The 26,060-nt window shown below is 46.4% G+C and overlaps 1 protein-coding gene and 1 long non-coding RNA gene across 5 annotated transcripts in view; one reads left to right on the top strand and one right to left on the bottom strand.

The window, feature by feature from the left end:
* Positions 1-24,994, top strand: LOC120399974. Of its 4 annotated transcripts, XR_005595437.1 has the most exons (5): positions 1-63; positions 11,454-11,536; positions 17,484-17,632; positions 18,997-19,981; positions 24,519-24,994. It is a non-coding gene; the product is annotated as an uncharacterized LOC120399974 (long non-coding RNA). The 4 variants fall into 4 exon arrangements; XR_005595435.1 differs by lacking the exon at positions 24,519-24,994 and having other exon boundaries at positions 18,997-21,316; XR_005595436.1 differs by lacking the exon at positions 24,519-24,994 and having other exon boundaries at positions 18,518-21,316.
* The window catches only part of CAPN13 (calpain 13), an 89,134-nt gene continuing 74,765 nt past the window's right edge, over positions 11,692-26,060 (bottom strand). The window contains exons 18-24 of the mRNA XM_039528259.1: positions 24,512-24,569; positions 23,515-23,582; positions 20,899-20,967; positions 19,350-19,428; positions 17,058-17,174; positions 13,898-13,950; positions 11,692-13,095 (exon numbers count right to left, since the gene is read on the bottom strand). Of these exons, the coding sequence (XP_039384193.1) occupies positions 13,069-13,095; positions 13,898-13,950; positions 17,058-17,174; positions 19,350-19,428; positions 20,899-20,967; positions 23,515-23,582; positions 24,512-24,569 (471 nt within the window). The 3' untranslated portion in view covers positions 11,692-13,068. The remainder of the gene's footprint in view (positions 13,096-13,897; positions 13,951-17,057; positions 17,175-19,349; positions 19,429-20,898; positions 20,968-23,514; positions 23,583-24,511; positions 24,570-26,060) is intronic.

Raw genomic sequence — 26,060 nt, 5'->3', positions numbered from 1 at the left:
TTTGATTTCAAAAAGAGCCGGGGCAGTGATGGATGCTGTAGGAAACCCTCAGAATGGGTCAAGGTTTGTGCTCTATTATTTCTGAATTACCAATAAATCCTAGCCTGAGGAAGGGAGTAAGTTTGACCTTGTAGACAGGGGCTGGGCTCTTTAAGAGAACCTAAGGGAGTTAAGTTTTGCACCTTTTGAATCCCCAGCTATGGGGTGTAAGCTTTATTTAGAGCAGGTTGGGAATGGCACCTGATTCTCCTCTTCCTTACAGCAGTTACTCCAGCAAAGCCGATGGTGTTAGTGGTGTGAAAGCGGACACATGCCTGATCTGTCTGTCTCTCTCTTGTCATCTTGGGTATTTCTAAGGCACAACTCCCCTTGCTTCCTGGTCCCTCCTCAGTTCTCTTCAGGTTTAGCAGGTGCTTATACAATAATCCTCACATTTCATACTGCTCAGTAACCCCTGACATCTGGTTGGCCAAGTTTTGACAAGCAGCGCTGATCAGCTGTGACATGTAGTAGTGCATTCATGGAATTGCTAACCAAGAAAGCATATAGGCTAGGCTGCTTGGGAATGCAGGGATGGCATTGGTAAACAGCTCACCTGTGTCCCTCCAGCTCCACGTGGCTGATCTAATTCACCTGAAAGTGGTGAGTGTGAGCTGACCTCTCTAAGCCCCAGTACCCATTTTCTCTGCTGTTTTGGTCTCTAGAAAGCAGAACCCAGTAAACTAAGGTGATTTGTCTCCACAATCACTATGTATAATTTCCCATGCCACTTCTGGAATTCCCTTAATACTAAATAAGGAAGCATAAACAAACAAGTAGTTGGCATTTCTATGGTGCCTTTCACTGGAAGCTCTCAAAGCTTTAAACAAATAGTCTTTGCTTAATACTTAGAACCCTCCCACCCCCCTGAGAGGTAAAGTATTGTATCCATTTTACAGATAAAACACAGAGAATAAAGGTCTGATTTGTAGGTGTTTCAGACCCCCTGCAGCACCCTTTGACTTCAGCTGGTGGTGTGAGTGCTTAGCATTTCTGGAAAAGCCATGTATAGGACTTTCATAAGGTAATCTAGCAACCGATTGGCAGATCCAGGACTAGAACCCATGAGTCCTGATGCCTCATTTCATGCTCTGATTGCTAAACAGCACTTTGTAACTCTCTTCAGAGCTTGAGCCAAAGCCCCTTGATATTGATAGGAAGCGTTCCCCTCTGGATCAGGCCCCTTTGCCTTCTCTGGTTTGAGTTCTAATGAAAGGCTCTGGTGTGACTTTGTTCCTTGGATGTGTATATTTATCAGCTTATCTAACCAGAGCAGCACGGTCCCTGAGATAGGAGAGCTCAGGAGATTGGACGGCAGATACAAATGGCAAAGATGCAGGGGCAGTTATTATCGAAGGATGTTTTGAGGCTAAAGGCCCGCTTTAGAATGAGGTCTCTGACTCTCTTTATAGAAGAAAGGCCAGGAGCTGTTTGAGACTTCTACCTACATGAGCTTCTTTTTAATGGCTGAAATGACATGAGAGGGCTGGTTGGAATAACCCCAAAATCTCTCTGCAAGCTGTTGGTTAATGCAATTCTGCCCCCTCCCCGCCATGTTTCAATTGTATCTGTGCCTACAGCAGTAGACTGGTGAATTGATATATGGTGGAAACTTAAAAGAGAAGGAATCCCCCAGCATTTGATGTTTTCTGAATGAATAATTGTGTTCCCTCAATCTGGGGCTTTGTCACATGTTAGACCTGTACTTGGTCCTTGGCAGGTTGAGAGCTATAGTGTGTGATTGAGTTTGTAAAATAGCAGCAAACGACTTTGTCCTTTTGAAGGTGAAGATTAGGGCTGGCTGGAAAATGGTGTGGGTTTTTTTTTTTTTTATTTCCTCTCCTCCCCTGCCTATGTGCTCCCCCTCTGGCCTTACAGAACATGTCAATGAAAATTAACTTTTTTTTTTTTTTGGTCAGAATTTTCAGTGGACTTTTCATTTAGGAAAAGCAATAGCATTTGGCTTTACAAATCTGCTAAAACCTGAAAAGTTCTTGGGTTTTTGTCCAAAAGTGTTCAGTTTCAAATGAAAACTCAAAAAAACTTTGAGGAAAGCAGAGGCTTTCTGTGAAATCTTTAGTTTTGTCAAATCCTTTTCTGACCAAATATGTATTAAGGAAACTTTCCAACCAGCCCTAGTCAAGATCATTCCTCTCTTTTAACCCTAAAATTTAACACCAAACCTGAGAAGGCAACTTAACCGTTCCAGTTAAGACTTCTTCCCCATCTCTGCTACCTGTCGCCTCTGAGACAAAATGGAGTCTGAGTCTTGAGAATAACATGCACAAGTGGATCCTTAGACAAATAACTGTTTTAAGGCTTTGAGATCCCAGCTGCCTTCAGTAAATGACATACCTTTCTATTCCATGGATGGTCAACCTACCTTCTGTCCATCACAGATGAATAAAGAGGCTTCTTTAGCCTCTGATACATGTGGATAATATAGAAGGCTGATTTCCACAGCAGCAGTTCTCACTCTTAATCTCTGTTTGTTCCTTCCATTAAAGCCAGCAGCTATAATTATGGATTCCTTTCTCTTTCAGTCAAACAAAACTATAGGATATAATACATAATAATGGGTGTGGGGGAGGGAATTTAATCTGAGCTGAGAGCCATCTGAATGCTCTGGCAGTGATGGCTCTCTTCTTTTCCAGCCTCTCCCCAGGAGGTACTTGGCTTCAATTATATTTCAGCACTTGGCGAAACTTCCTTCAATCATAAGTGTGCCCAGGAGACGACCAGACAACAGTTTACGCATGGCAATGTGGCTGGGAAGTCAGCAGCAGTGACTCCCTCCCACTGTACCTCTGTTAGTCACCCTTGTGCTGCAAGAGACAGGCTCTTGATGAAGGATTTGGTGGCAGAAGGAAGGTTCTCTCCTCTGGACAGAGATGGCTGTTTTCCAACATTCAAAATGATGTTTGCTTTCATTTTTAAAGTGGATTTAGTGTGGTGGATGGTGTCATTCTCCCAGCCACAGAGAATGAAGTCCTCTGACCACAGAAGTGATGCAGGATTGGCAGAAGCAATGCAAGGTTTCTTCACCCCTGATCCCAACCTCATTCAGAAGGTGTGTGGAGGGTGGGGGAGTATTCATTCTCCAAGTCCTAGGCAGACCTTGGCTTCTTTGCTTATCATGATAGCAAGGGATGGCAACTAGTGCCAGTTGTGGTTTTGTGTTGTAGATGCTTTTCTATTGGAACTGGGCCTGGCCACCTAACTCAATTTCCACAGACAACCAAACAACCTTCATGTGGGGGAATAGTTTTCCATCTCTACCCAGCCCACTCTACATCTAATCAAAAGCATATTCTACAGACTCATTCTCCCATGGCCAGATTCTGCTCTCTGTTACACTGGTGTAACTCTAGAGCAACTCCACCAGCTCCAGTAGTTACTCTAGATTAACATGGGTATAACAGCCAGCGAAACTTGGCCATGTGTGGCTAGCTGAACAGAGATAGGGAGAGGGATTTGGCTGAAGACTGTGACTCAGCCTGGGTGAAAAGGAAGTGATACTTGTTCTTTCTACCTCAGTTCTGTTATCATGCCCTTGACCAAGTGTCCAGAGAGATCTGGCAGACAGTAGGGTTAGAGGAATAGAGATATTTGATGTCTGCACCATGATGGTTCACAATCATTTCTTTGTTCCCCTGAACCTGGCCTGGCTGCTCAGGTCCTCTCAAAAGTTGCACTAACATACCGTAGCAACCAGTGACTCCAACAGGCAGTTTTGACAACCAGAGATCCCTGAAGTACAGGGAAGGCCTGCCCACATTGCCTTTTCCTGGACATGTCCCCATGCCAGCCGTAGGGTGTCTGGAGTGGGATATGAGCCATTATGCTGGCTTTGTGCCACAGAAGGAGATCCTAGACAATTGGAAGAGCCTCCTTTGGCTGGTTGTGCTGACTTTCAGACACTTTGAGCTGATGAGGCGGCACAAGGTAGCCTGAACATGGAGGAGAATCTAAGCATTGATCTCTCTTCCAGACCAATTTGCAAGTCAGTGCCATATTAATCTTGTGGGTACAAGTTTCTTAGGAGGCCATTCTTATGTGGACATTAATATGATCCAGCCGTCTCTATATGGTAGGCATTTTACCTCAAGGCTATTGAATGCCTCAGGGAAGTAGGCAGATGATGAATTGGTTGTGAAAAGGGTAGGGCTGACACTATACACTTTAATCCCTTGCTTGCACTTATTCCTTTGACCCACTGGAAGAAACTGATTGGCCTGATATTAGTTTTTAATCTTACAGTAGATAGAACGATGCGCAGGTTGAGCTGTGTTCCATTTTGTAGCGGTTTTCGCTCTGAGGCCAGATTGAAGTGAATATAAAGTCCTGTATGTAAAGCAGGGAGATAACTTTGCCACAGGCAGTATATTTTACATGCTGCCTAATCAGCATCGTAAAGGCATGGTCCAGAGTCTGCCTTTTAGGGAAGGCATCTGAGTCAGCTTCTCTGAAACAGCCTTGTGCCTGGTCAAATTTTGTACTGTTCATTTCTGTAAGATGCTATAAAAGAGTTTACTCATGATGTTGCTAACACAGATACCGTTGTAGTTGTCTGGGGGTGAGAACAATATTGTTTGTATGTGATGGAGTAATTAGCCCTTCTGATCATATTGCAATGTTTCTGGATTGGAGAAATACTTTGTCTACAGTAGTTTAACCTCTCCTCACATAGGTAACAATGGTGTGTTTAATAAACTGTCTAGGCCACAACATTTCATAGGTTAAAGACCTGAGAACAGGGCCGGCGCTTCCATTTAGGCGACCTAGGCAGTCGCCTAGGGCGCCAGGATTTTTTTTTGGGGGGGGGGCGCGGCATTTTGCCGGGAGGGCGGCAGGCGGCTCCGGTGGACTTCCCGCAGGTGTGCCTGCGGAGGGTCCGCTGGTCCCGTGGCTCCGGTGGAGCATCCGCAGGGACGCCTGCGGGAGGTCCACCGGAGCCGCGGGACTGGTGGCAAAATGGGTAGAGCTGGCCCTGCGCCTAGGGTACCAAAAACCCTGGTGCCGCTCCTGTCCGAGAACCTTCTGAAAGGCTTCTGCTTGGAAATACAGTATATGGATCAAGAGACAGCAGCTGTGATTAGTGTAGGCAGCCCCTAGGTGTCACTCTCACTCCACACATAACAGTGGATCATTGCGATCTAACTGGGTTTACCCTGACACCATCATTGAAAAAATACCTGAAACGCAGCTGATTGTGAATGCTGTAGGTAGCAGTGAGGCAAGGGAGGGAGTGGCAGACAACAGAGGGCTGGAAAGTGCCTCAGTGACCGGTGATGGCAGTGTTGGGCAGAGGGCACTGTTAATGCGCTGCCCTCAGTGCCAGAAGAGGAGCAGCTATTCTGCTTGGTATAAAATGGTGATTGTGGTGCCTGGGTAGGGCTGGCACTAAATTTAGACTATATAGATGTATGCTCAGTGTGTTTAACTTTTAGGGGTGACTCTTGCTCCATTGCCCTCCCCACAGTTTGAGGGGCGCTGTCCCTTTAAGAGCAACTCCCTGCATCACTGAGGGTAGCAATGGCAGCCAGTATCTGATGCATTAGTGTGGTTTACAGGACCAGCTACCCCCTCCCCACCGGCCAGGACAGTGTGTGTCTTTGTGAGATCTATCCCTTTAATGCCGCTCACTTGTCCACACTGAGTAACACTGGTCTAGTGTCTAGCGATGGGGCTGGGGCTCAGGCTGGGAAGGACCTTGGGGTCCAAGCTAGATGTTGCTGAAATAGCTTCCTGAGATGATGAAGAGACAGCAGGGCCAGTGCAAGGATGTTTTGCACCCTAGGCGAAACTTCCACCTTGCGGCCCCCTGCGCCCCCGTCCTGAGGCGCCCCCGTTGTGGCAGCTCCCCACCCTCCGCCCTGAAGCACACACCCCACCCCAGCTCACCCCTGCTCCGCGCACAAGCACCCCAAGCACGCCGTCGCTGCTTCACTTCTCCCGCCTTCCACGCTTGTGGTGCCAATCAGCTTAAGTGCTGCAAGCCTGGGGAGGAGGCGGAGCAGGGGTGAGCGGGGGCGGGGAGTTCCCCTGCATGCCCTCCCTGCGCTCCCCTGCCCCTGCTCCCTCCGCCTAAATGCCGGCGGCGACCGAAGATCTGGCTGCCGTGGTCGCTGCTGAAGAAAATGGCACCCTCCAAATCTCAGCGGTCACCTAAATGGTTGCACCGGCCCTGAGAGACAGCTCTTGTAGATTAGTGGGTGAAAACAGACATTGCCCCATTACCTCAGATAGTCTCTTGCGATGCTGCTGTTGTAAATTGCTATCTAATTTCTCTATGTATTTATACCATGCCCTCACCATGGAATCCAGTTTCACTAGCCCCAAGCATTTAAAAAAAAAAATCCTGGAGATTGGCTGTAAAATGATGAGATCTCACACACCATTTGGGTTCTCTTTCTAGTTGCCTTCTGGTGGTGGATCCTTTAAGGGTCATGTATCAGAGGGGTAGCTGTGTTAGTCTGGATCTGTAAAAGCAGCAAAGAGTCCTTTGGCACCTTATAGACTAACAGACATAGTGGAGCATGAGCTTTCGTGGGTGAATACCCACTTCGTCGGATGCAACAGGGTCATGTTTTCAAACTTTTCTCCACAACCCTGAGGGCTAGAAACTTTCATTATAAAATGTAAGCCGAGATTACCACATAGTTTCTGAAAGCCACATCCCCTGGGTTCATGTAACTTCCCAGATATCATGCAGCTTGTGATTAAAATCGCAGGAGATTGCCAACGCTTGGCTGAGCACTTACATATAAGGAGTGGTCAACATTACAAAGTCAGCAATGGACAAAGATAACTACGTACCGAGATACTCCCATTCTCAGCCAAGGGAAAATCTGTTGTAGCTATTGACAAATGTTGACTTTAAAGGCAGCTTGCGTGCGAAAATAATATTATGCCTCTATTTGTTCTGAAAACATCATCATTGCTGTACTGCGGGCAAACTCTTGTTCTCATTATTGACCTATTTTTTTTTCAGGATGCTAAACACCTTTGACGCTGCTTTTGGGATAGTTAATCAACAAGGCTGTCAGGATGATGGATTCTTCCTGAATTATTGCTTAATTGGCTTTGTTGGAGGTATAAATCAAGTGGAATACCAATTCTTTTAAAGCTACAGCCATGCAGCCATGCTGAGCCTGACAATAATGAGTTATTAGCTTCTGCCACATAGCCATATGGGTGAGCCACCTCAGACTCACAAAAGTAAAGGGACTGCAAATTCATTTTGAAGACCCCATGTCCTGCAAAGGCTTAAGCATGTGTGTAACTCTGTGTGTTTGTAGACCCATCGATTTCAGTGCTGACTTAACCATTTTCAGGCCTGGGGCCTTAGATACCAAGTGAAATCTGGCCAACATCAGACTGAGTAATGACCAAGAGTCAATACTACCTGGGGCCGATTCAGTGGCCTATGTGTATAGAGTTACACCATTTGCTTCCTTGTATTACAAACCCTCCACCAGTACAACAGGCACTGATTGTCAGACGCAGAGGCCAATTTCAATGGGCCATAAGACCTCGATCCACAAAGAGACTGAGGCATTGCAAGGCCTCACTTCTAGGCACCTTGAAAATCACTGGAACAACAATGGGATCCAGAAATGCTGTTAGGCGCCTAGGCGATCTGGACAACGAACGGGGGGAGGGGAGCGTGAGAGAGGCACGTAAGAGCAGGACCCACAAAAGCTAGGTGGCTCCCCACATAAGCTAGCCAATGCAAGATAACTCTGACAGAGTTAGGCGCGTAAGTCTGAGCTGCAGAAAGGTGCCTGCCTTTGCTTGCAACCCATAGCCAGGAACCCCTCTCCAGAGTCAGGTGGCTTAGATGTCTAAGCTGTTTCTTGAGCGAATGAGTTAGGCACCTGTCTCACTCCATGCAAAACCTCCAGAAGGGGTGGTGAGAAGGAGGCCTCCCTTCTACCCGTTAGCCCAGTGGTTAGGGTTCTCACCTGGCAGGGCTGCCAGTAGCAGGGCTGCCAGTGGGTGGGATGTGGGAGACCCTGATCTAGTTCCCCTCTCTGCCTGATGAGGAGAAGGACTGTTCAAACCCCTTCCCCCACCAACACCAATTGTGGGGAGTGAGGAGGCCTCTGAGCATGCCTACAGGGAGAGACACAGGAGACACACTTGATTTGGTGGGCAAGAGAGAGAGAGAGAGGCGTGCCTGTCTTCTCTCAGTTCATGGGGGGCTGAGGCAGCAGGAGATAGTCCAGATGCCTGCTTGAGACAGCAGTGCACATATAAAAGCAGAAACATCGGTGTCTAGGGAGCTTTTACTGCACATATTCAGGCACTGAGTGAATTTAGGATTAGGTGGCAGCCGATGCTTAATTTGTTCCAGGGCTGAGCCCCAGCCCTGCTGGGTTGGGCAGTTCAGAGCCCCAGCACTGCTTAACTTGCTGCATCAGTTATGAATGTAAAAAAAATTGCTTGAGCCATGGCACCTCTTTCATTACACATTAAGCATGGGTGGAAGCCAAGCTGTAGTTCTGTGGCTCACAGTGGTGCCTAAATCTGGACTTTCGCATCCTGAGTCCCACTGCAAATCTGTCCCTACATGCCTAACCTGCCTAGGTGCTTTTGAAGATCACAGAAGGTGTCTGTGTGCATCCTTAGGTGCCTAAATACCTTTGAAATCTGGCCCTTTGAGAGCAGAGGACACATTTAAAGGAAGTTTATGTCTAAATCCCAGATCTCTATTCCTGTATTTAAATACAGTTTTGTCATGGAACTTCCTATATTTATTTCCTTTTTAAGTAGACTTGCCATAGATTGTTGAGTTTTGATCTGTGTTATTAGAGGGAAGGCTTTTCATCAAATGTAACATTGCCTTCTTTACCAATGCAGTTTTGTGTCATGGTATCAAAGTTAAAGAGATTGCTGTTTAATTCTTTTAAAACCATACTACACATGCCTGGTGAACTGACCATGAAAACTGATATCTCAGTTGCTTTTGCAGAAGTGATTAGTTCACGTAACACAGATCCTGGTCAGAATAATTGACTTTAAAAAAACCACACCCTTGAGTCACACAGGTGGGAAAAACATAACTGGAGTGTTAAAATATCTACTTATTTTTGCATTCCTAGAGCAAATTAAGTTTAGCTATTTTTCTGAAATGAATTTACTAAAATTAACTTTTTGCAAACAAATCTTTATTTTCTCCAAATTCTACATGTATTATGTACATGTATTGGGGGGAGGAGAGGGGCGAAGGGCTGTGTGCAGTGGTGGGTTTTTTGGTTTTTTTTAATAATTTTTGGCTTTGTTTTTCAATTTGGAGGAATTAATTTCTGTTGCCAATTTTGGCTGGGTTAGCTTAGTCACACTTTGAAAAATGAAGAATTGGTCTGCTTAGAAAACTACTGAAACAGAACAATTTTAAGTCTTCATGGACTTTTTTTTGGACATTTGAGATCAATGAGACTGCCTGTCTGACTAATGCTTTGTGGCTGTACGCTCTAGAACCGGAGTGGACAACCTATGGCGCCGGAGCCACATGCGGTTCAGAGGTTAATATGCAGCTCCTTGTATAGGCACCTACTCTGGGGGAGCTACAGGCGCCAACTTTCCAGTGTGCCAGGGGGTGTTCACTGCTCAACCCCAGCTCTGTCATGGGCCTTGCTCTCATTCCACCCATTCCTGCCCCCTCCCCTGAGCCTGCAGTGCCCTCTCTCCTTTCCTCTCCCCCTCCCCCCCAGCCTCCTGCATGCCATGAAACAGCTGATCCGGAGGTGTGGGGAGGTAGGGGGAGGTGATGATTGGCAGGGCTGCCAGTGGGTGGGAGGCGCTGGGGGCAGGGTGGGGGAGCTGAGGGGGCGGGGACTGCTGATGTATTACTGTGGCTCTTTGGCAATGTACATTGGTAAATTCTGACTCCTTCTCAGGCTCAGGTTTTCCAGCTCTGCTCTAGAAATATAATTATAGAATATTAGAGTTGGAAGAGATCTCAAGAGGTCATCTAGTGCAACCCCTTGCTCAAAGCAGGACCAACCCCAACTAACCCTGTATCTTATTGAATGCTCCATATGAGAGACACTTTGGAGTTATTTTAACATATTAGCTGCTCCAGCATGGAATGTCCATGCTGCCACGTGAGTAAATCCATTGCCTGCATACAAAAAGTCTGAAGGAAACTTGTTTTGTAGGTTCTGTTGAAGTACTCTGAGAGTGATATTGCCATGACAACACTGAATAGCCTTCATACACCAATATTTGCGTCCTTGGCATTTGCACAAATAGAGCCTGCAAGGGCGAGGGTTTTTTTTTAAGTGGTAGATAAAATATTATCAGTTTGTTTAATCATCACGATAAGAGCGGATGAGCAGATCTTGTACCTGGGCTAGGGAATGTCCATGGTTGTTTTGTAACCTTTGGAGAAAAACTAGTTCCCGTGTTTTACGATGTCAGGACAAAGAGAGAGAATGGAATTCAAATAAACTTGTTCCTTTCCAGTCTGATGCACAGAAGCTAATAACTGGAAAACGATCTATTGGGCTATCCAGTCTGTCTTGCTGCCAAGCAAGATTGTTCCCTATCGTCAATTTCCTAATGCAGTGTCCAGTCTCATTTTTAGAAGTTCTAAGCGATGGGCCTGCTACCAGTTCTGACTGAATTTGTCCTGGGAGGGGGATCAATATTATTGACTAGCTCGAACCTGCCTTTTTGTTTTGGCAACAACAAAAATCTCCCTGTTCTGATCAATTTAGACACTTACACACATTTAAAGAAACTAATTTTAAAAAGAAGTCCTGGTTTTATCTGCATATGTGATTCATTTCCTCACAGCACAGTTCTGGCATTTAGACTTGAAAAACAAACAAAAACCCAGAAAAATTCTGCTTACACACAAACATTTTCCATTAAATTAAACGGTGAGCTCTCTCTAAAAATATAGGACCCAAGTCTGCTACCATTTGCTTTACAGTAGTGTACATGGAGTTAATCCTGAGGCTGATCAGGAACACTATCATGCATGAGGATGGGAGACCGCTTGCAGAAAATACTTCCAAACATCCCTTATCCCTTATCCATGGATGAAATGGGCGCAAATACGTTCGTCCCAAAGCTTTCCTGTCTTCTTTCACGAGCATCTTTTAGTATTCCCTTCCCTACCTCTTCAGATGAAGTCCAGCTTGTCTAAGAAAGAGTCCATGTTCACACATAAATAACTAGTCATGTATTATTGGTCCAAGAAAGCCCAGCTCATCAATCAGTGCTGCTTGGCTTGTTGAAAGCCACATTGCTAATTCATGTGTGAAAGGCACTTGGGCTGCATCACATCAAGAAGCATATGAGCTGCATAGAATGGGGAGGAAGGGCCTCTTAGAGGCAGCCAGTGGGCAATGTCTTATTAAAAAACTAATCATGATACTATTTGTGTCTCTCCTTCCTAGATCATTGCAATGCTGCAAGGCCTGCTGAGAAACCATGTGCACAAGAACCCAAGCCCAGATTCACCACTTGATTTCTGCAGGAGGTAGGTATCTTGGTACATTATCTTCTCCCATGGCCAGCAATGGGGTGTCTCTCTCTGAACTCTGTTCTGTGTAGCTGGCTAAATACAAACAATCCTCCCCAACCTGCAATCAGATTAATTTGCTTTACAAGTCAGAGTACTCAGTAACGCAGATGAGTTTGCTGTGTTCCGTGGCATCTTATGCCTTATTCACAAGGATTGGTACAACAAGCAGGGATCTGAGAAAATGTTCACAAATCCCCACAGTTCTATGAATGCCAGCACTGTGTAGTGCATTATCCGTGAGCCTGTGTTCATTATTGGTTAGCCTCTGGGCTTAGAGTTTCACTCGCAGTGGAGATCAGAAACAATTGTGTGTGACATAAGTGACCAGTCACATGCTACAGCTAATGAGTCACTAAAGTGAACAATTCATGAACACCCCATAGGCTGAATTTAATTCATCAAATTATCAGGTGAAAATTATAATTCATGATATTTGCAGGAGTTGGGATCAGTTGATGAATGATTCTTGAATAGAAAAGAGTAAAATTGGCGTATCATTTGTAATGGATAATTCAACCAACTTTACTCCCCCAGGGCAAGGTCCTCATATTATCCTGGTGTGCTATTTACATGAGGATATGTTGTGATGTATTAACACTGTAATGCAAACACCATCCTCTTGCTATATGAACATCACCACAAGGCAGCTTCATTGCACCACGACACCACACTCCAGCAAAGGGCTTGTGCCTCCGTCTGGGCTCTCACCCAGGAAACTTTGACAGGCCAGACTTTCGAACATGCAGTTGCAGGCAAATGCACACTCTACACATACAAATTTGAGTTGATTTTGTACAGAAGTGCTCACTTGAATGGGCAGACACAGGGTTGGTGCATGCAAAACTAACAGTACAGGTAATAACTTGAAGCAAATCCACCCCCCTCTTCTGTGATTGTGGGGAAGCGGTGTGGTTCTGCTGAACATAACAGGACAAGCTAAGACCCTGTCCGTCATAGTTCTGAGTCCTCTGTGCAAAATGTACTGTGTTCACTTTTAAGTGCACTGTGTCAATAACAGAGAGAGAGGCAGAAGGAATTCCATCACAGCTTCTTTTTAAACATCAGATTTTTTTTTGTTATAATTCTGTTCCCCAAGGAAGGCTCACATCAGATGCAGCTTCTGTGTTTCAGCAAAATTCCTGCTTTTTTTTTTTTTTTTTTAAAGCTCAAGTTTCCAGCTGGGTTGATAAGGAAATCAAGTGTCTTTGCCCAAAGTCATACAACAAGTCAGTGGCTCAGTGGCAACAAGAACTCAGGAGCCTTCTGCTGCTTCCTAGTCCCCTTTTCTCTAAGCATCAGCCCAGACTGCCTCCTGTTTCATCTCTGTTACCTATGATCACAGCACACTGTCTCCCAGGGTAGGTGGTTGCGGTTGTTTGACAGAGCATTAGAGCACAGGTGTGTCATGGCATGCTAGGAACTCTTCTCCTCTGTTTGTACAGGATTGAGGTGACTCCTTACCAGCAATGTAGAGCCATATCGCTGCCTTAGCAGTACATGGTAAAAGTCATCCACTGGGAGAATGAAGAAAATGCATTTAGATAGTTACAGGAAATCTAAGTAGCAGATGCATAATAATTTAGAATGTAAATACTGGAGCACAGCAATTCTCATGCTGTGGTCCATGGGGAGGAGGCCGGTGACATAATGCTGGTGCATTTTCCTTGTTGCCGGCTGCTAAATTGCACTAAATACTTTCCTAATGTTACTCTTTTAAGTTAATGGGGCTATGTTCTTTGTACTCCAGGAAGATCAGAGGTGTCAGAAAGGAGGGAGTTGCCACTTAGTCTTGTGTCTGCTTTAATCTAGGGTATGTCAGCATCTCAGTCACACTTCTGACTGCAGCATATAGACCTAGCTAGCTTAGGTACCAATTGCAGCAAAGCTGTGGCCACACGGACTTCAGCAGGGACTGTACTAGCCTGCCCAGAGCCCCAAATATGTACTTCTAGACCATGCTTCTGTGGCTTCACTATTATTGGTACCCAAGCTAGCTAGATCAAAGATAGCTCACGTGTGTCTACATTCTGCAGCCACACCTATGACTGCAGTGTAAGCGTAAGAGACATCCTTAGAGTGAAATCCTGGCCCCGTTGAAGTTAATGGCAGTTTTGCCATTGACTTTCAGTGGGGCCAGGATTTCACCCTTAATGCACAGTTACCCTATGTAAGAAGATCTCCAACACCCCTTGTGCTAACTTTTCCGAAAGTGATTCAGCGAAGAAGGCACTAGTAATGATTCCACTTTGGATCTGAGGAGGAGAACAAGAATCTATGAAGGCAGCAAAGGACACAAACACAATGAGGGCTCCTCACCTCTGTTGCAGTGAAGCAAATCTTTCCATCCTTTGATAAATTGCGAAATACACCTAGGGAGAACAAAGACAGCTTCACTTCAATAGGAAGAGGTGGGAGGAGCTTGTAACATATAAGAACAAAGTTGTTTCCATTCTGGAACAGCCCAGTTTCATCTAGTCCAGTATTCTGTTTCCTTCACTGGCTGATGCCTGAAGATTCACAGGGAGACCAGATGTCCCAGTTTTACAGGGACAGTCCCAATATTCAGGGCTGTCTTATATAGGTGCCTATCACCCCCACCCCCGCACCCTCTGTGCTGATTTTTCACACTTGCTCTCTGGTCATCCTAAGTATGACACATACATAATACATCTCACAATGGGGTGGGAGGGAAATTCCCCCCCCGCCAACATCCACTGGCACCTGGTGATCACAGTATTCTCAGAAGCAACTCACGTAATCATTAAGTCCTGCACACTTATCAGCTAGTAACTGCAGGTGCTGTCTCGATTCATGTAGTTGTCAAAACTAAAGGTGGTCAAAATTTTTCCAACAAAAAGTTTGGCTCTAGGAAAATGTTGACTGGAACTTTTTTTTTTAATTGCCACTTTGTTCAGATTCAAAATGAAAACAAACTTTAAAATCCTGGTATTTCCTATGACAGATCTAATTCCTGCCCAACTGTAATCAAAACATCTTTTGACCCCTTCCCCAGCCCGCCAAAAAAACCAAAACCAAAAACAAAAAAGCTCAAGGCTGGTTGGAAGATCCAGAATCATAGAAACGTAGGGCTAGAAAGGACCACAAAAGGTCATCTAGTCCAGTGGCTCTCAACCTTTTTGGGGCCCAGGATTCATCTGTAAACTTTGATGGCCTATTGTTACTCAGTAAATAGCTTTAGTATCAAAAGCATATGGCTTACTAAATATTTCTTACCCACAATATATAATATGCATGAATGTAAAAAGTACTAAAGAAGTACACTGCATATACCAGAGTGTGGGCTCTTGCCCAGGGGGGCTGGCTGAGGTTGGCTCCTCCACGCTTGCAGCGTTGATCACTCAAATTTTGGCCAGCCCAGTCCCCTGTCATCATGACAGAGAGAGAGCTGGGCCAGACCTGAGCAGCGCTGTGACTCAGTGCATCAGGTCACAACACCTGGGGTAGGTTAAGGGTACAACCATACTGTAACCTGGTTTCCTGACATGATTGTATCAATGTAGATCAGATCTAGGTGTCTTCCTAGGAACAATGTGCAGCACTAGTGTTTCCTACTTTAGGCAAAAATGAGTCACTGGTGACTTCTTTACCCCCATTTAAATATGGCTTGAAAGTAGAAGCTGCTTCTGGTTTAGGTTGCATCACTCTGGTTATCTTAAGAATATGAGTAACAATTTAATGGGGGCAAATTTTATCTTCCCTTCTGTATTCCCACCAGGAAGGTGGACTGTCCCTTATTCCCCTTTGGCTCAGTTATCCTCTCCTGAAAAAGCCGTGTTCACAGATTTGAAATGTTTGAAAAAAATATATTAATATGTATTAAACTTTCTGGAAAACAATAATTGAAAGACCCAAGGGCATTTTTAGGTGCTTGTTAGAGACACCAGTGGAACTTACAGCAATTCCTTTCAAAATGGATTTAAGGGTCTTTCTACCAGCACTTACTGTGCAAAGGGGCTTTTATCAAACCACTCATTTTTTTAAAAAGATGCAAAAATGGACACATTTGTAGCCAGAAGAAATTCCATCCACACTGAAGGATGTTAATCATCTTGGAAATGTCGAGCTTCTAACATTGTTGTTCTATTGCATATGTTTTTTCATTAAGAGTTAAAATTGGAGATTCTCAAACTCTGAGCTGACTCTGCTACCCAGCCTTGAACTAGTGCCTGAAAGCATTATAAGGTATCACTGAGTTTTGAATGACTGTTTCATGTCACCAGAGCCCAGATCCTCCAAGGTATATAGATGGCTAAGACCCATTGAACTCAATAGGTATGAGGTGCCTAAAAACCCTTGAGGATTTGGACCCAGGATATCAACTGTCCTGTGAGAGGCTTCAAATAACTCCCATGGGAGTCAATGAGGACTGCTCATATTCTCCAGTAGAACAGGTCTCTAGAAGCTGCAATTCAGGCTTGTGACTGTTAATCAGGGCTCCTCCTCCTAACCTTAATGACAAGCCTCTTTTGCTGGTCATGAGTGCCCCATCCCCTGATGCAGTTGTATGTGCTCCTCTGCTCAACAGAGCTTGAATTTCTCCACACCCCTCTACCCCAAGTTCTGTTGCAGGCTAGAATGCACAACACTGATTAAAGGTGGCAGTTGCTGCCTAAGACAGTCAAAGTTTTAAGGTCCAATTTATTTCATGTCTTAGAATCATAGAATATCAGAATTGGAAGGGACCTCAGGAGGTCATCTAGTCCAACCCCCTGCTCAAAGCAGGACCAATCCTTCCTTTTTTTTTTTTTGGTCCCAGATCCCTAAATGGCCCCCTGAAGGATTGAACTCTCAAACCTGGATTTAGCAGGCCAATGCTCAAACCACTGAGCTATCCCTTCCTCCAGAACCCAGGCCCCATGCCTCCAGCAATGGAAAGTCCAGTGGGGTGGGAGAAGGGGACAGCAGTGCGTGTTGCACACTACCTCCATGCCACTATGGGCCCAGAGTCTGCTAGGGCAGCACACACAGGGGTGGGGCCAGATCAGCTAAGAAATGCACTGAATCAGAACATCTCTTGGGCTGATGGGGCTCTGATGTAGCCATGGTTGGAAAACCTGTTCTCTTCTGGCAGTGTCTTCAAAGGGCGTCATCCACAGCAATCCTGCCAGTCGCTCTCTCTCGCCATTGAATCTCCCATTAAAGGATAGCTGCCCCCATGGGTGAATCTGGCCCTGCGTCTGGTAAATTAGTGTCAAGTCCCCAAAAGGCAGAGGGACACTGACCTAGCCCAGCTCCTGCATTGTAGCAGGTGCAGTCTTTCCAAACTATTTCCTATAAATAGGCATCTTTCCCTGGTTCTCAGCATCTCCAGCAAGGACAATGAGTTCCCTACGCTGGCAGGCAGGCAGCCTGTAGTTCTAAGGATATTGTGATATGTGATTGATGCAGTGTAAGCCCATATTTTCCATGTTCTGAGACCCCCACAGGACTCTAGCTAGCCAGGAGCATGACTTACTTGCCATGGTTTCGAGACGGATCATGCAGCACACAAAATCAGGGAAACAGATTCTCATGGAGGAATCGCTGTACCTCAGAGCTGTCAGATAGAGGAGCTGGTCATCGACAGCCAGGCCTATGAGCAAGAGTCAGAAAGAGCAGTGAACATGCTAGCAACAGGAAGAAGCAAGGTCCAGCCATCCTCTGAAATGGCGGGGAACTAAGGCGGTTACATATGCCCAGTTTATACACCCACCAAGAGACCCCCATCCCTGCTTAATGTCCCCTAAGAGGGTAACTCCCTCCTTGAGGGCCCTCACAAATAAAATCCAGTCAAAATTCTTTCCCAGCCTCAAGTCTGGAGATCGCGTTCACTTTGTATATGTGAGCAAGAATCACAGCAGTAAAGCAACTAATCCCATTCCCCTTTGTTAATCCATCGCAGGCAGTGGACATGTAAAAAGTGCACTGACTAAAGCCTTAAATGCATAGATCTTGGCTACGCTCCGGATCTCCTTGAGCCCAGACTTGTTGAAATCTGCCTTCAAGACATCTAGGCACCGTCTAAGGATCCCACCATCCCATCTTAAACTGGTAAGTGGTCAGGAGTTTGGTGTGGGCAGTCCTGGGGTATGGCATGTCCTTGCCCCTGAAATCCATCTCTGTCAGTGTCTCCCCTTCCTTCAAAAATACCCTTACCTTTTAATTGCAAAGGCAAGCATGAGTGTATTCACTTGTTGGCCCTAGAGAGGTTGTCTTCCCTTACTCCGTACCTTCTGCCCTTTCTTTACCCTTGTGCTCAGATCCCTTTGGCTGGATTTGTTAAAGCTTTAAGAGAGTGGCTTTTCATTTTAACTGGATGGAAATTACTCCATTACATCACTGAGCATCCCAAGCACTTCATTAGGTTGATGCTTATGAAGAGCTGGGACCAGTTCCTCATCTGATGTAGAAGAGCACTGAAGCCAGTGGAGCTGTGCGGATTTACACCAGCTGAGGATCTGGCTTATTATCCTTCTAAACATTAAGGCCTCAATTAAGGCTTCGCTCCTGCTTTGCTGAATAGTGATGGACTCCAGTAAAATGTTTCAATACATGCTTAATTGGGGCCTATATTTAGCAGCATTCTTGGGGTTAATTAGGCCGTTGTATGCTATTGCTGGGTCTGATTATTCTCCTTCCTCTTCCCGCCCCTCCTCCCCCCCAGGTAAGAAAAATCCATGCAGGGGGCGAGGGAGGCAGTCTCTTGGGGAGAAGAATCTGGCCTGTGCTGTATGGTGTGGGAGGAGGCAAGGTGCTGGGGTGAGTGAGTGGGTGGGTGTGGGTGTGTCTCCCCTTCAAAAACTGCTTAGACGGTACAATGTGCTGAATTTGCCATTTTTTAATATTCCCTGTTTATCCCTTCAGTATCTGCATGTGTGCAATCTTCCTCTGTATTTTATACTGTCGTGCCTTTATTACAATAGCGATACATTTCAGATCCCTGAACTCAGAGTTGCTTGCTACACCCTGATGATGCATCAAGAATTTCAGTCTGTACAGGCCATGTTATATCTTCCTCCTGAAAAAAATCCACCAACTTTGTGGCTTCCGTTGATTACGTTTTGCCTAGAGTTCCCCTTAGGGGAAAAATTTATATTCTACTGGCAAATGCAACTTAAAAGCCATTTAGCTAAATGGAAGGATCTCTAATGCAGATTTGTTGGACGGGCGCTTCCTCTGGGATATCCTATCGCATACACAAAATGTAACCAGATATAACTAAACAAATTCAATCATGCAACAGAAACTGGATTGTTTGCTTAAAATTGCAGCATTAGTCTAGCCAACAGAGGTCAGTGCAAACTAAATAAAAGGTCTTTCAACGCAGCTTTCCCCTGTACAACCAGTCACAGCCCTGGAGAGAGACTGAATGAACTAGTGGCTGTTAAAACTTCCTTGCTCCTTTCCCCTACCAGGTGCTTCATCCCTGACCAAGAGAGAGCACCTCAGGGAGTGAGATGGAAATTAACTTGTTCTTTGGCCTCTTTGCTGAGCCTTATTGGCCTTCCCACCACTTGGCAAATATCCATCATCAGCACCAGCTCAATAATGCTCCACTCCATTCCTGTGCCGCAGGACCACTCAGCCGGGGAAATGGCTTCTTCCTCAGACATTCTCTTTGGCTTGGTTACACGGGGAATGGATAGTGATCGCTTTGTCCTTGTGAGATGCATGACTCGCGGATAGGAGCAGGAGCTCACTAGATCTTCCATACAATCCGCCCCCCCTCATCTTTCCACCACTCTCCTCATAGCACAGCTGAACATACCTGCTCTCTGTACTGCATTCTTCAAATCGGAGACGTCCAGGAATCCAGAACCGGTTCCCTCTACCCTCCTGAAAATGTCCTGGAAACCATTTTGAAAGAATTCAGCTTCTTACTTTTAAGCCAACGTCAGTGGCCCAAACTTGTGCTATGACCTAGCATGTTGGCCACTCGCCAATGCATTTCACTTTCTCCTTAATGAATTAGCTTAGTGGAAACTCAGTGCAACATCTGATAGGGGGACTAGAATAAGACAGACAACTTTTCCAGAAAGAACAGCTGGGTGATCCTTGCTCCTGGACTGAGGGGGCTTACTGATGGGGGCAGTGAGGGATTGATGTTATGCTCCTTCAGAGCATTGGCCTGGCCTAGTGCACTGAGACAAGGGGAGAAAGAAGACAGAGGGGAGCACTGATCACCTTGGGATATCCCCCTGCCAACGACGGCATTGTTGTGGAACTGCAGGGTAAACATGTCTGAATGGTTATAGAGTTGTGACCTTTTGTGTATATCCCCTGCACTGTTTTACTTGTTCAGACCAAAGCTTGTATCTCCATGACTGTACCAACACAAAGAGCCCATCAATAATGACTCAACTGAAAGAATAGTTGCAGAACTAATTTCTGTGGCACTAGGTGAGGTGACATCCTTCTATAGACTCCATATTCTAAATACAATAGGCTATGTACTCAGCTCTGTTGACTTGAATAGAGCTATGCCCACTTATACAACAGATGAGGATCTGGCCCAGTAGGTTTAGCTTGGCCAAAAACCATCCTGTGAGATACTAACCACACCAAATGGTGGTAGGCTATAAATAGCAAGCATGGAGAACAGTTGTTCAGGATAGCCCAAACAGATCTAACAGGTGAAACCAAGGAACATTGACTGTACCAGAATGTCTTTCCTAATTCTGGGGTCCCTTTCTCTGTCCTAGAGTCTCTTACAGGAAGTGGGGGAGGGGGAGAAGGAGCCCTGTTACCTTTTCTAAACGATGCAAATACGGTAACGGACAAGCAAAGTCTGTATTGGCCGGGGAGCATGGCCTTTCCATGGATTGTATTATCCTGTGCAATGTGCCTGGCTGCCATGAAATAGGGCAATAGCCTTTCACAGAAACAGGGTGGATAATAGGACGACAAATAGGTAATCCAGTCTAAGTGCTTGTACTCTCCAGGGATACTCACCATCTTGCTACTGCATATGAGCAACCACAGTCCCATTGACCTGTGGGATTATTCCTGTGTATGTACGTGCAGGACTGGGACCTAACAGCTTCTCTAACCTACTCCTCAGGATCTGCCGTAAGGGCAGAGCACTTAATCCTTGCCAGAGCTGTTCTTACCAGTCAGAACATTTGACGGGGGCCTCTCAATCCAATATTTGAGCTCCCTACTTTTGAATGATAAGCCAGGTGCTTTATCTACTAAGCGTCAGCGCCTTTGTTGCGGTCTTTCCACCCCACACTATTTTAATTTCATAGTGTCTGCATCCCCTTGATTAAAAATGCAGCACTAGCTGAGAAAATGGGTCCCTGACAGCTCACATGTACCTTGTACTTAGCAAGGAGTTTCCAGAGGTGCTTAAATTCTTGCAGGGAGAGTCTTCCATTAGACTTGAGCTGCATGTGTGGTTAAGGCTTAAATGTTTAGTGGCCGCTAATCTTGGGTTTCCTAGGGGCAGGATGCCATTTAGGCCAGGGCTTGCCTCACCGAAAAGTAGATGCAGGAAGGCCCCCCCCCTCACGCACACCATGGGCCCTGATAAAGGTATCCTGCGGCCATGAAGGTTGGAATGTCAGGCTTTAAGCTGGGGAAGGCTAAGGTTTTCCTTCCTCCGCGCAGGGGTGGGAGGAGCTATAGACTGCACAAAATAAATGTGACAAACTAAATCTAACTGAGGGCCATTAAGCAGCAAGGTTATATAGTGCCTTTCGCAGCAAGGGATCATGAGGCTATAACTCCAGTGTATGCATGGCCCTATGGCAATGCAGCCACCTTTGGGAAGGAGTAAAAGATGCTGTGGTCTAGCCCCCCCACCCACTCCCCTTGCTTGGGGCCCACAGGCATTACCTGTAGCTAGATTCTGGGTATGGCTAAACTGCACTGAACTTGACTGTAGCACAGGTAGGCACATCTGGACTGGCTTTAATGTAGCCAGCACTGATAACAGTAGATGTGGTGGCATGGGCTTGAGGGTGGGCTAACTGCGCATGTAGGTACTTAGGTGGTGAGCCTATGCTGCCACAGCTACACTGTTAACTTTAATCTAGCTATTGTTACCCCTGCTAACTCGGGTACGCCTCCCTATCTCTTCTCTGAACGTATTGGGGGGGTGAACAGGCTTGAGATGGGAGGGGAAGATAGAGCCTCCTCAGCATAAGGTGTAGAGTAGTGATAGCCCCATGAGTGGTATTAGATAGCCCCCAAGATCTACCTTCTGTTGCACCCTGCTCCTACACTGGCACAAGGCATTTAGATGTAATGCTGACAGCCCTCACCGCCCCGCTCATCGGCAGGCGGGCTCAAACCTGGGACCGCTGGAGCTTAGTGCCTGAGCCTCTACTGCATGAGCTAAAAGCCAGCTGGCTGTTAGCTAAGGCTGTGGAGTAGACCTCTCTCGGTGCCACGAGCTGGGACAGAACACCACACCCAGAAGATGTGGGGGTTACACACACAGCATCACCCTGAAGGAGGTGTAATATCTGACCCTGCGTGTCCTCCCACAGTGCTCTGTTCTCTGCAGGTGAGGCTGCCTCTGGCCCCTGCCTCTCTCACAGCACCATGGCTGTGCCTGCCACAGCCCTGAGAAAGCAAAGCCCCTTACAGTGAAATAAGAGTAAGTGGGTGGTGCTGCCCTCAAACTTGGCTGAAAGAGGCTGCTCCGGTCTTTAAAGGCCAGTATAGGTCACACTGTCTAGGGGGTGGGTACCAATGTAGTGAATGAAAAAAAATCATTTTCAGTAAAAATGGAATGGGGGTGGATGGGAAAAGTGGCTGTGTCAGCACCCTCCATGTGTCTTGCATTCCGTGCCTGTTTAGACGGCAAGAGGGTGCAGTAACAGGAAAGCTGGAAAGAAGGCAACTGGCTGCTGGTCATTTTTATTCATTTGCTGCAATCTGTAATGGTCTGGCACTATCTCAGAGTTATTCCAAGGCCTGGAACAAAAAGACAGCACGAGAGCATGCAGCGGGGAGAATTTATGTTTTCATCAAGGAGCACTCTTGTTTTACAATGGCCAGCAATGCATTTCCAGTGTTGTCTTGTTAACAGTTGGAGGACTATGCTATCCATCTAACTAGAAGAGGTACACACCAAAGGATGAATAGTTTGCCAGGCTTTCGCCTGTGATTCAGCAGTGACACACTGCTGCTGGCCACTCCAGCCCTGGCTGATGTCAGGGGAAAGGCAATCATAGCTTCATTGTTCTTGACATAAATCTAGAGCGGCGGCAGGGGCGGCTCCAGGCATCAGCACGCCAAGCGCGTGCCTGGGGCGGCAAGCCACGGGGGGCGCTTTGCCGGTCGCCGCAAGGGCGGCAGGCAGGTTGCCTTTGGCGGCATGCCTGCGGAGGGTCTGCTGGTCCCACGGCTTCGGCGGACCTCCCGCAGGCTGCCGCCAAATTCGCGGGACTGGGGACCTCCCGCAGGCAAGCCGCCTAAGGCAGCCTGCCTGCTCTGCTTGGGGCCACAAAATACCTAGAGCCACCCCTGAGCAGGGGGCTTGGAGTTCCAGTTCACAGGCAAGCCAAGGTTGGCAGCTTTAGAGGAAGGATGTGAAGATGTAGTGTTAGGTTGAGCTATCCAGTGGATCTTACTGAAATCCAGCATCGTCCTCTGGAAGCTGTGCAATGTCCAGGACTGAGGCCAAGGCTTGTTAACCACAGTGCATGGAGAGTTCAGAAGAAGAGGACAATGTAATTAATGGAATAGGTTTTAAAGTAACTAGGGAAGGGCCTATAGCACCCAGTGAGCTCCTGACAGCAGATTCCACCCCCCCGAGGGAGTATGCATGGCAAAGCCCTGCATACATTGTGGGAAAATTATTTGATGCGTGTGGCCAATATTTATTTGCAGGTTGTCCCAGGGGGAAGCTCAGCTGAGCCATAACTGAAGGAAAGGATGGGCTGCACCGGGGGGGAAGTTTAGTGCCTTTGCTGAAAGGATACATCCATCAGAGCTAAAATGCCTCTGCATGACTCGAAGCAGAATCCTCCGCCCGGGCTGGCCAGCCAATCTATAAGAATTGATAAAACAAAAGTGATCAGACAAAGAACAAAAGGCGCCCTGGGTTAGGTCTCTACCTCCAGAGAGCAGGACCCCAACCAGGTCACTATTGGGAGGTGGATCTTAATCAATCCCTGAGTGGTCCATATCACTAGAGGGAGGGAGAGAGGAGTGTGTGTGAGAGACACTTCTCCAAATGGACCCCTTCTGAGGGATGTCATTCAGCAGCAACCCAAAGGTAAATAGGTCCCATACAAATTTGGTGATCTCTCTCCTCTACTGTTGTTTGACCCCCTCCTTTTCGGTCTCTGTCACATGCTGCACCCAATATTTGAGAGGTAGGGGAGTGATGAAGGCCAGGACTAGACTTCCACCAGGGAGTGTTGCAGGTGGGCATTGAGCTGAGCTGGCAGAGCTGTGAGAGAGGTAAGGACTGGGATAAAGGGGGTGCTGCATGTCCAGTTGGAGAGGACCTGTGACTGGATCCCATAAAAAAGCAAATGTGCGGCCTAAGCAGAGCTGTGTGGTGCTCTAGGCCTGGACCAGCAGGGCACTCCGCAGGTCAGGGCTGTGTGGGGACCCAGGACTGGAAAAACAAAGGTGCTGCTGGTCCCAGAGAGAGCACTTAGAGGTGCAGGGGCGTGCCAAAGTTCAGCAGCCTCTCTGCTGTCCTGTATGCTCAATGTGCTAGGCAAGGCTAAGTGCTGACCTGGATTGGAGCTGGGCGGTTTCACATCTTCCTACATGTGAACATTAATTTTTAATAAAAATTAAGCATAAAGGGAATCCCAGAGAGGCTTTTTCAATTCGTCAGAGGTCTACCAATCCTACTGAGCATTTTCCTAGGACCATTAGGGTTGGTTAGATCTACAGCTCCATCTAGTTCACACTAGATCCAGGGTAGGAAAACACCATTAACTGGATCATAAAGAGCTTTACCTTTCAGGAACACTTCATTGAGGAGCCTTTGCAGCTGTGAGGCATTGATGGCTGAACCCTAATGCAGAACAAAGCACATGAGTTTATAAGCACACAGCTTCCTTACCCTCACCCCTTTCCATATTCTTCACTTGCTTACACCATTGCGAATCTGGAGGAAATCTACTCATGGCAGTCGAGTTACACAGCTGCAAATCTGGTGTGAGCTCAGAATCAGACCACCTGAGTCTCTGACCCACCCTTTCTTTTTAGAACAATAATTTGTACTGTCCATGAAAGGGTCTTGAAGTGCTTTATAAGCATTCCCCTCATTGCTATGCGGCAGAGCAGTATTATCAGCCCCAGTGTTGTACAGATGGACGACTCTCTTAGGGAAACCCAAGCCTGAGAGATGTTAAGGTCCACAAGGAGACAGTGCTTGAGCTAGGAATGGAACTCAGGTCGCCTGACTCCCTAGCCTATGGTTTACCTACGTGACCATCCTGCCTGCCTGACTATTTTTATTTTAACTGTGGATTATTTGTTATGGAGAAGCTGGGCCGTCTAAAGGAGTAGCTGATTCCTAGAGCCAAAGGGTCAGTGTCTCTGTATTGGCTGACCTGTGCTCAGCATAAGTCTGAAGGCCTGGAGGAGAGTGGGGGAAAGGCACTGTTTAGCCCCCCGTGTCCCTGGGGTGGCTGGGCACCGGTAAGGTTCCTGGAATAAGTTAGAGCAGCCTGAAGTCTACTTTATCTTGTGCCAGCTGTCAGCAATCTTCAGGGGTTATTGCCAGAGATAAGCTGATGCAGGAGCACAGTAGTACCCCCCTTCCCCCCACACGCACACTTTTCTGGCCACAAGGCATAAGAGCTGATACACTGCATTTACACTACTGTACATTTTTGCACTGGTGCAAGCTAGTGAGAATCAGGCTCCTTGTCTCCTGCTCTACATTGATGCTGTAGCTCTCAGCTGCCCGACTCATGAGTCATGTAAAACCTTCCTGCCCTGCCCCTATGCCTCCCCAAGGCCCTCCAGGGCATTCTGGGTGACAGACTGTGTCATTTTTCACCTTTATGCATTGATATAACTATTAACTGTGAGAGGTCTATTGTGTAAAGGCTTTTGGCAGTGATTTTTTCTCTTGACTAAGTCAAGGAGTTCTTTTATAACAGTTTATTAAACCATTAAGAGCATCTCCTGTGAACACACACAGCTTGGCTCAGAGAAAGCTGGAATCAATTACTCAAATGCTGACTGATGTCTGCTTTCCAAATGCAGCAAGTGCAAACTGGAAACAGTTCTGATCAGAGGGAAAAAATATCCAAGGATTATTTCTAATTGCTTGTTTAAATAAACCCCAAACAATCATCCCCTAATATAGTAAGCCGTCCATTCTATTCCAGGTCTCTCTCCCACTTTTCTGTGGATTGTGGCAGCCAGATCAATGCTGTTTTGAAAGTATCCACTTAAAGAATGATAGGCCCACATTTCCAAAGACATTTTTCTACATGGATTGATAGCAAGACAGGAGATTTTTCTTTTACCACTCCACCTGTCTTTGTATTTT

This window comes from Mauremys reevesii, linkage group 3, assembly GCF_016161935.1.
Source record: "Mauremys reevesii isolate NIE-2019 linkage group 3, ASM1616193v1, whole genome shotgun sequence".
Classification (NCBI taxonomy): domain Eukaryota; kingdom Metazoa; phylum Chordata; order Testudines; family Geoemydidae; genus Mauremys; species Mauremys reevesii.
The sequence above is the reverse complement of the archived record's forward strand: the minus strand, read 5'-3'. Positions and strand labels throughout refer to the sequence as shown.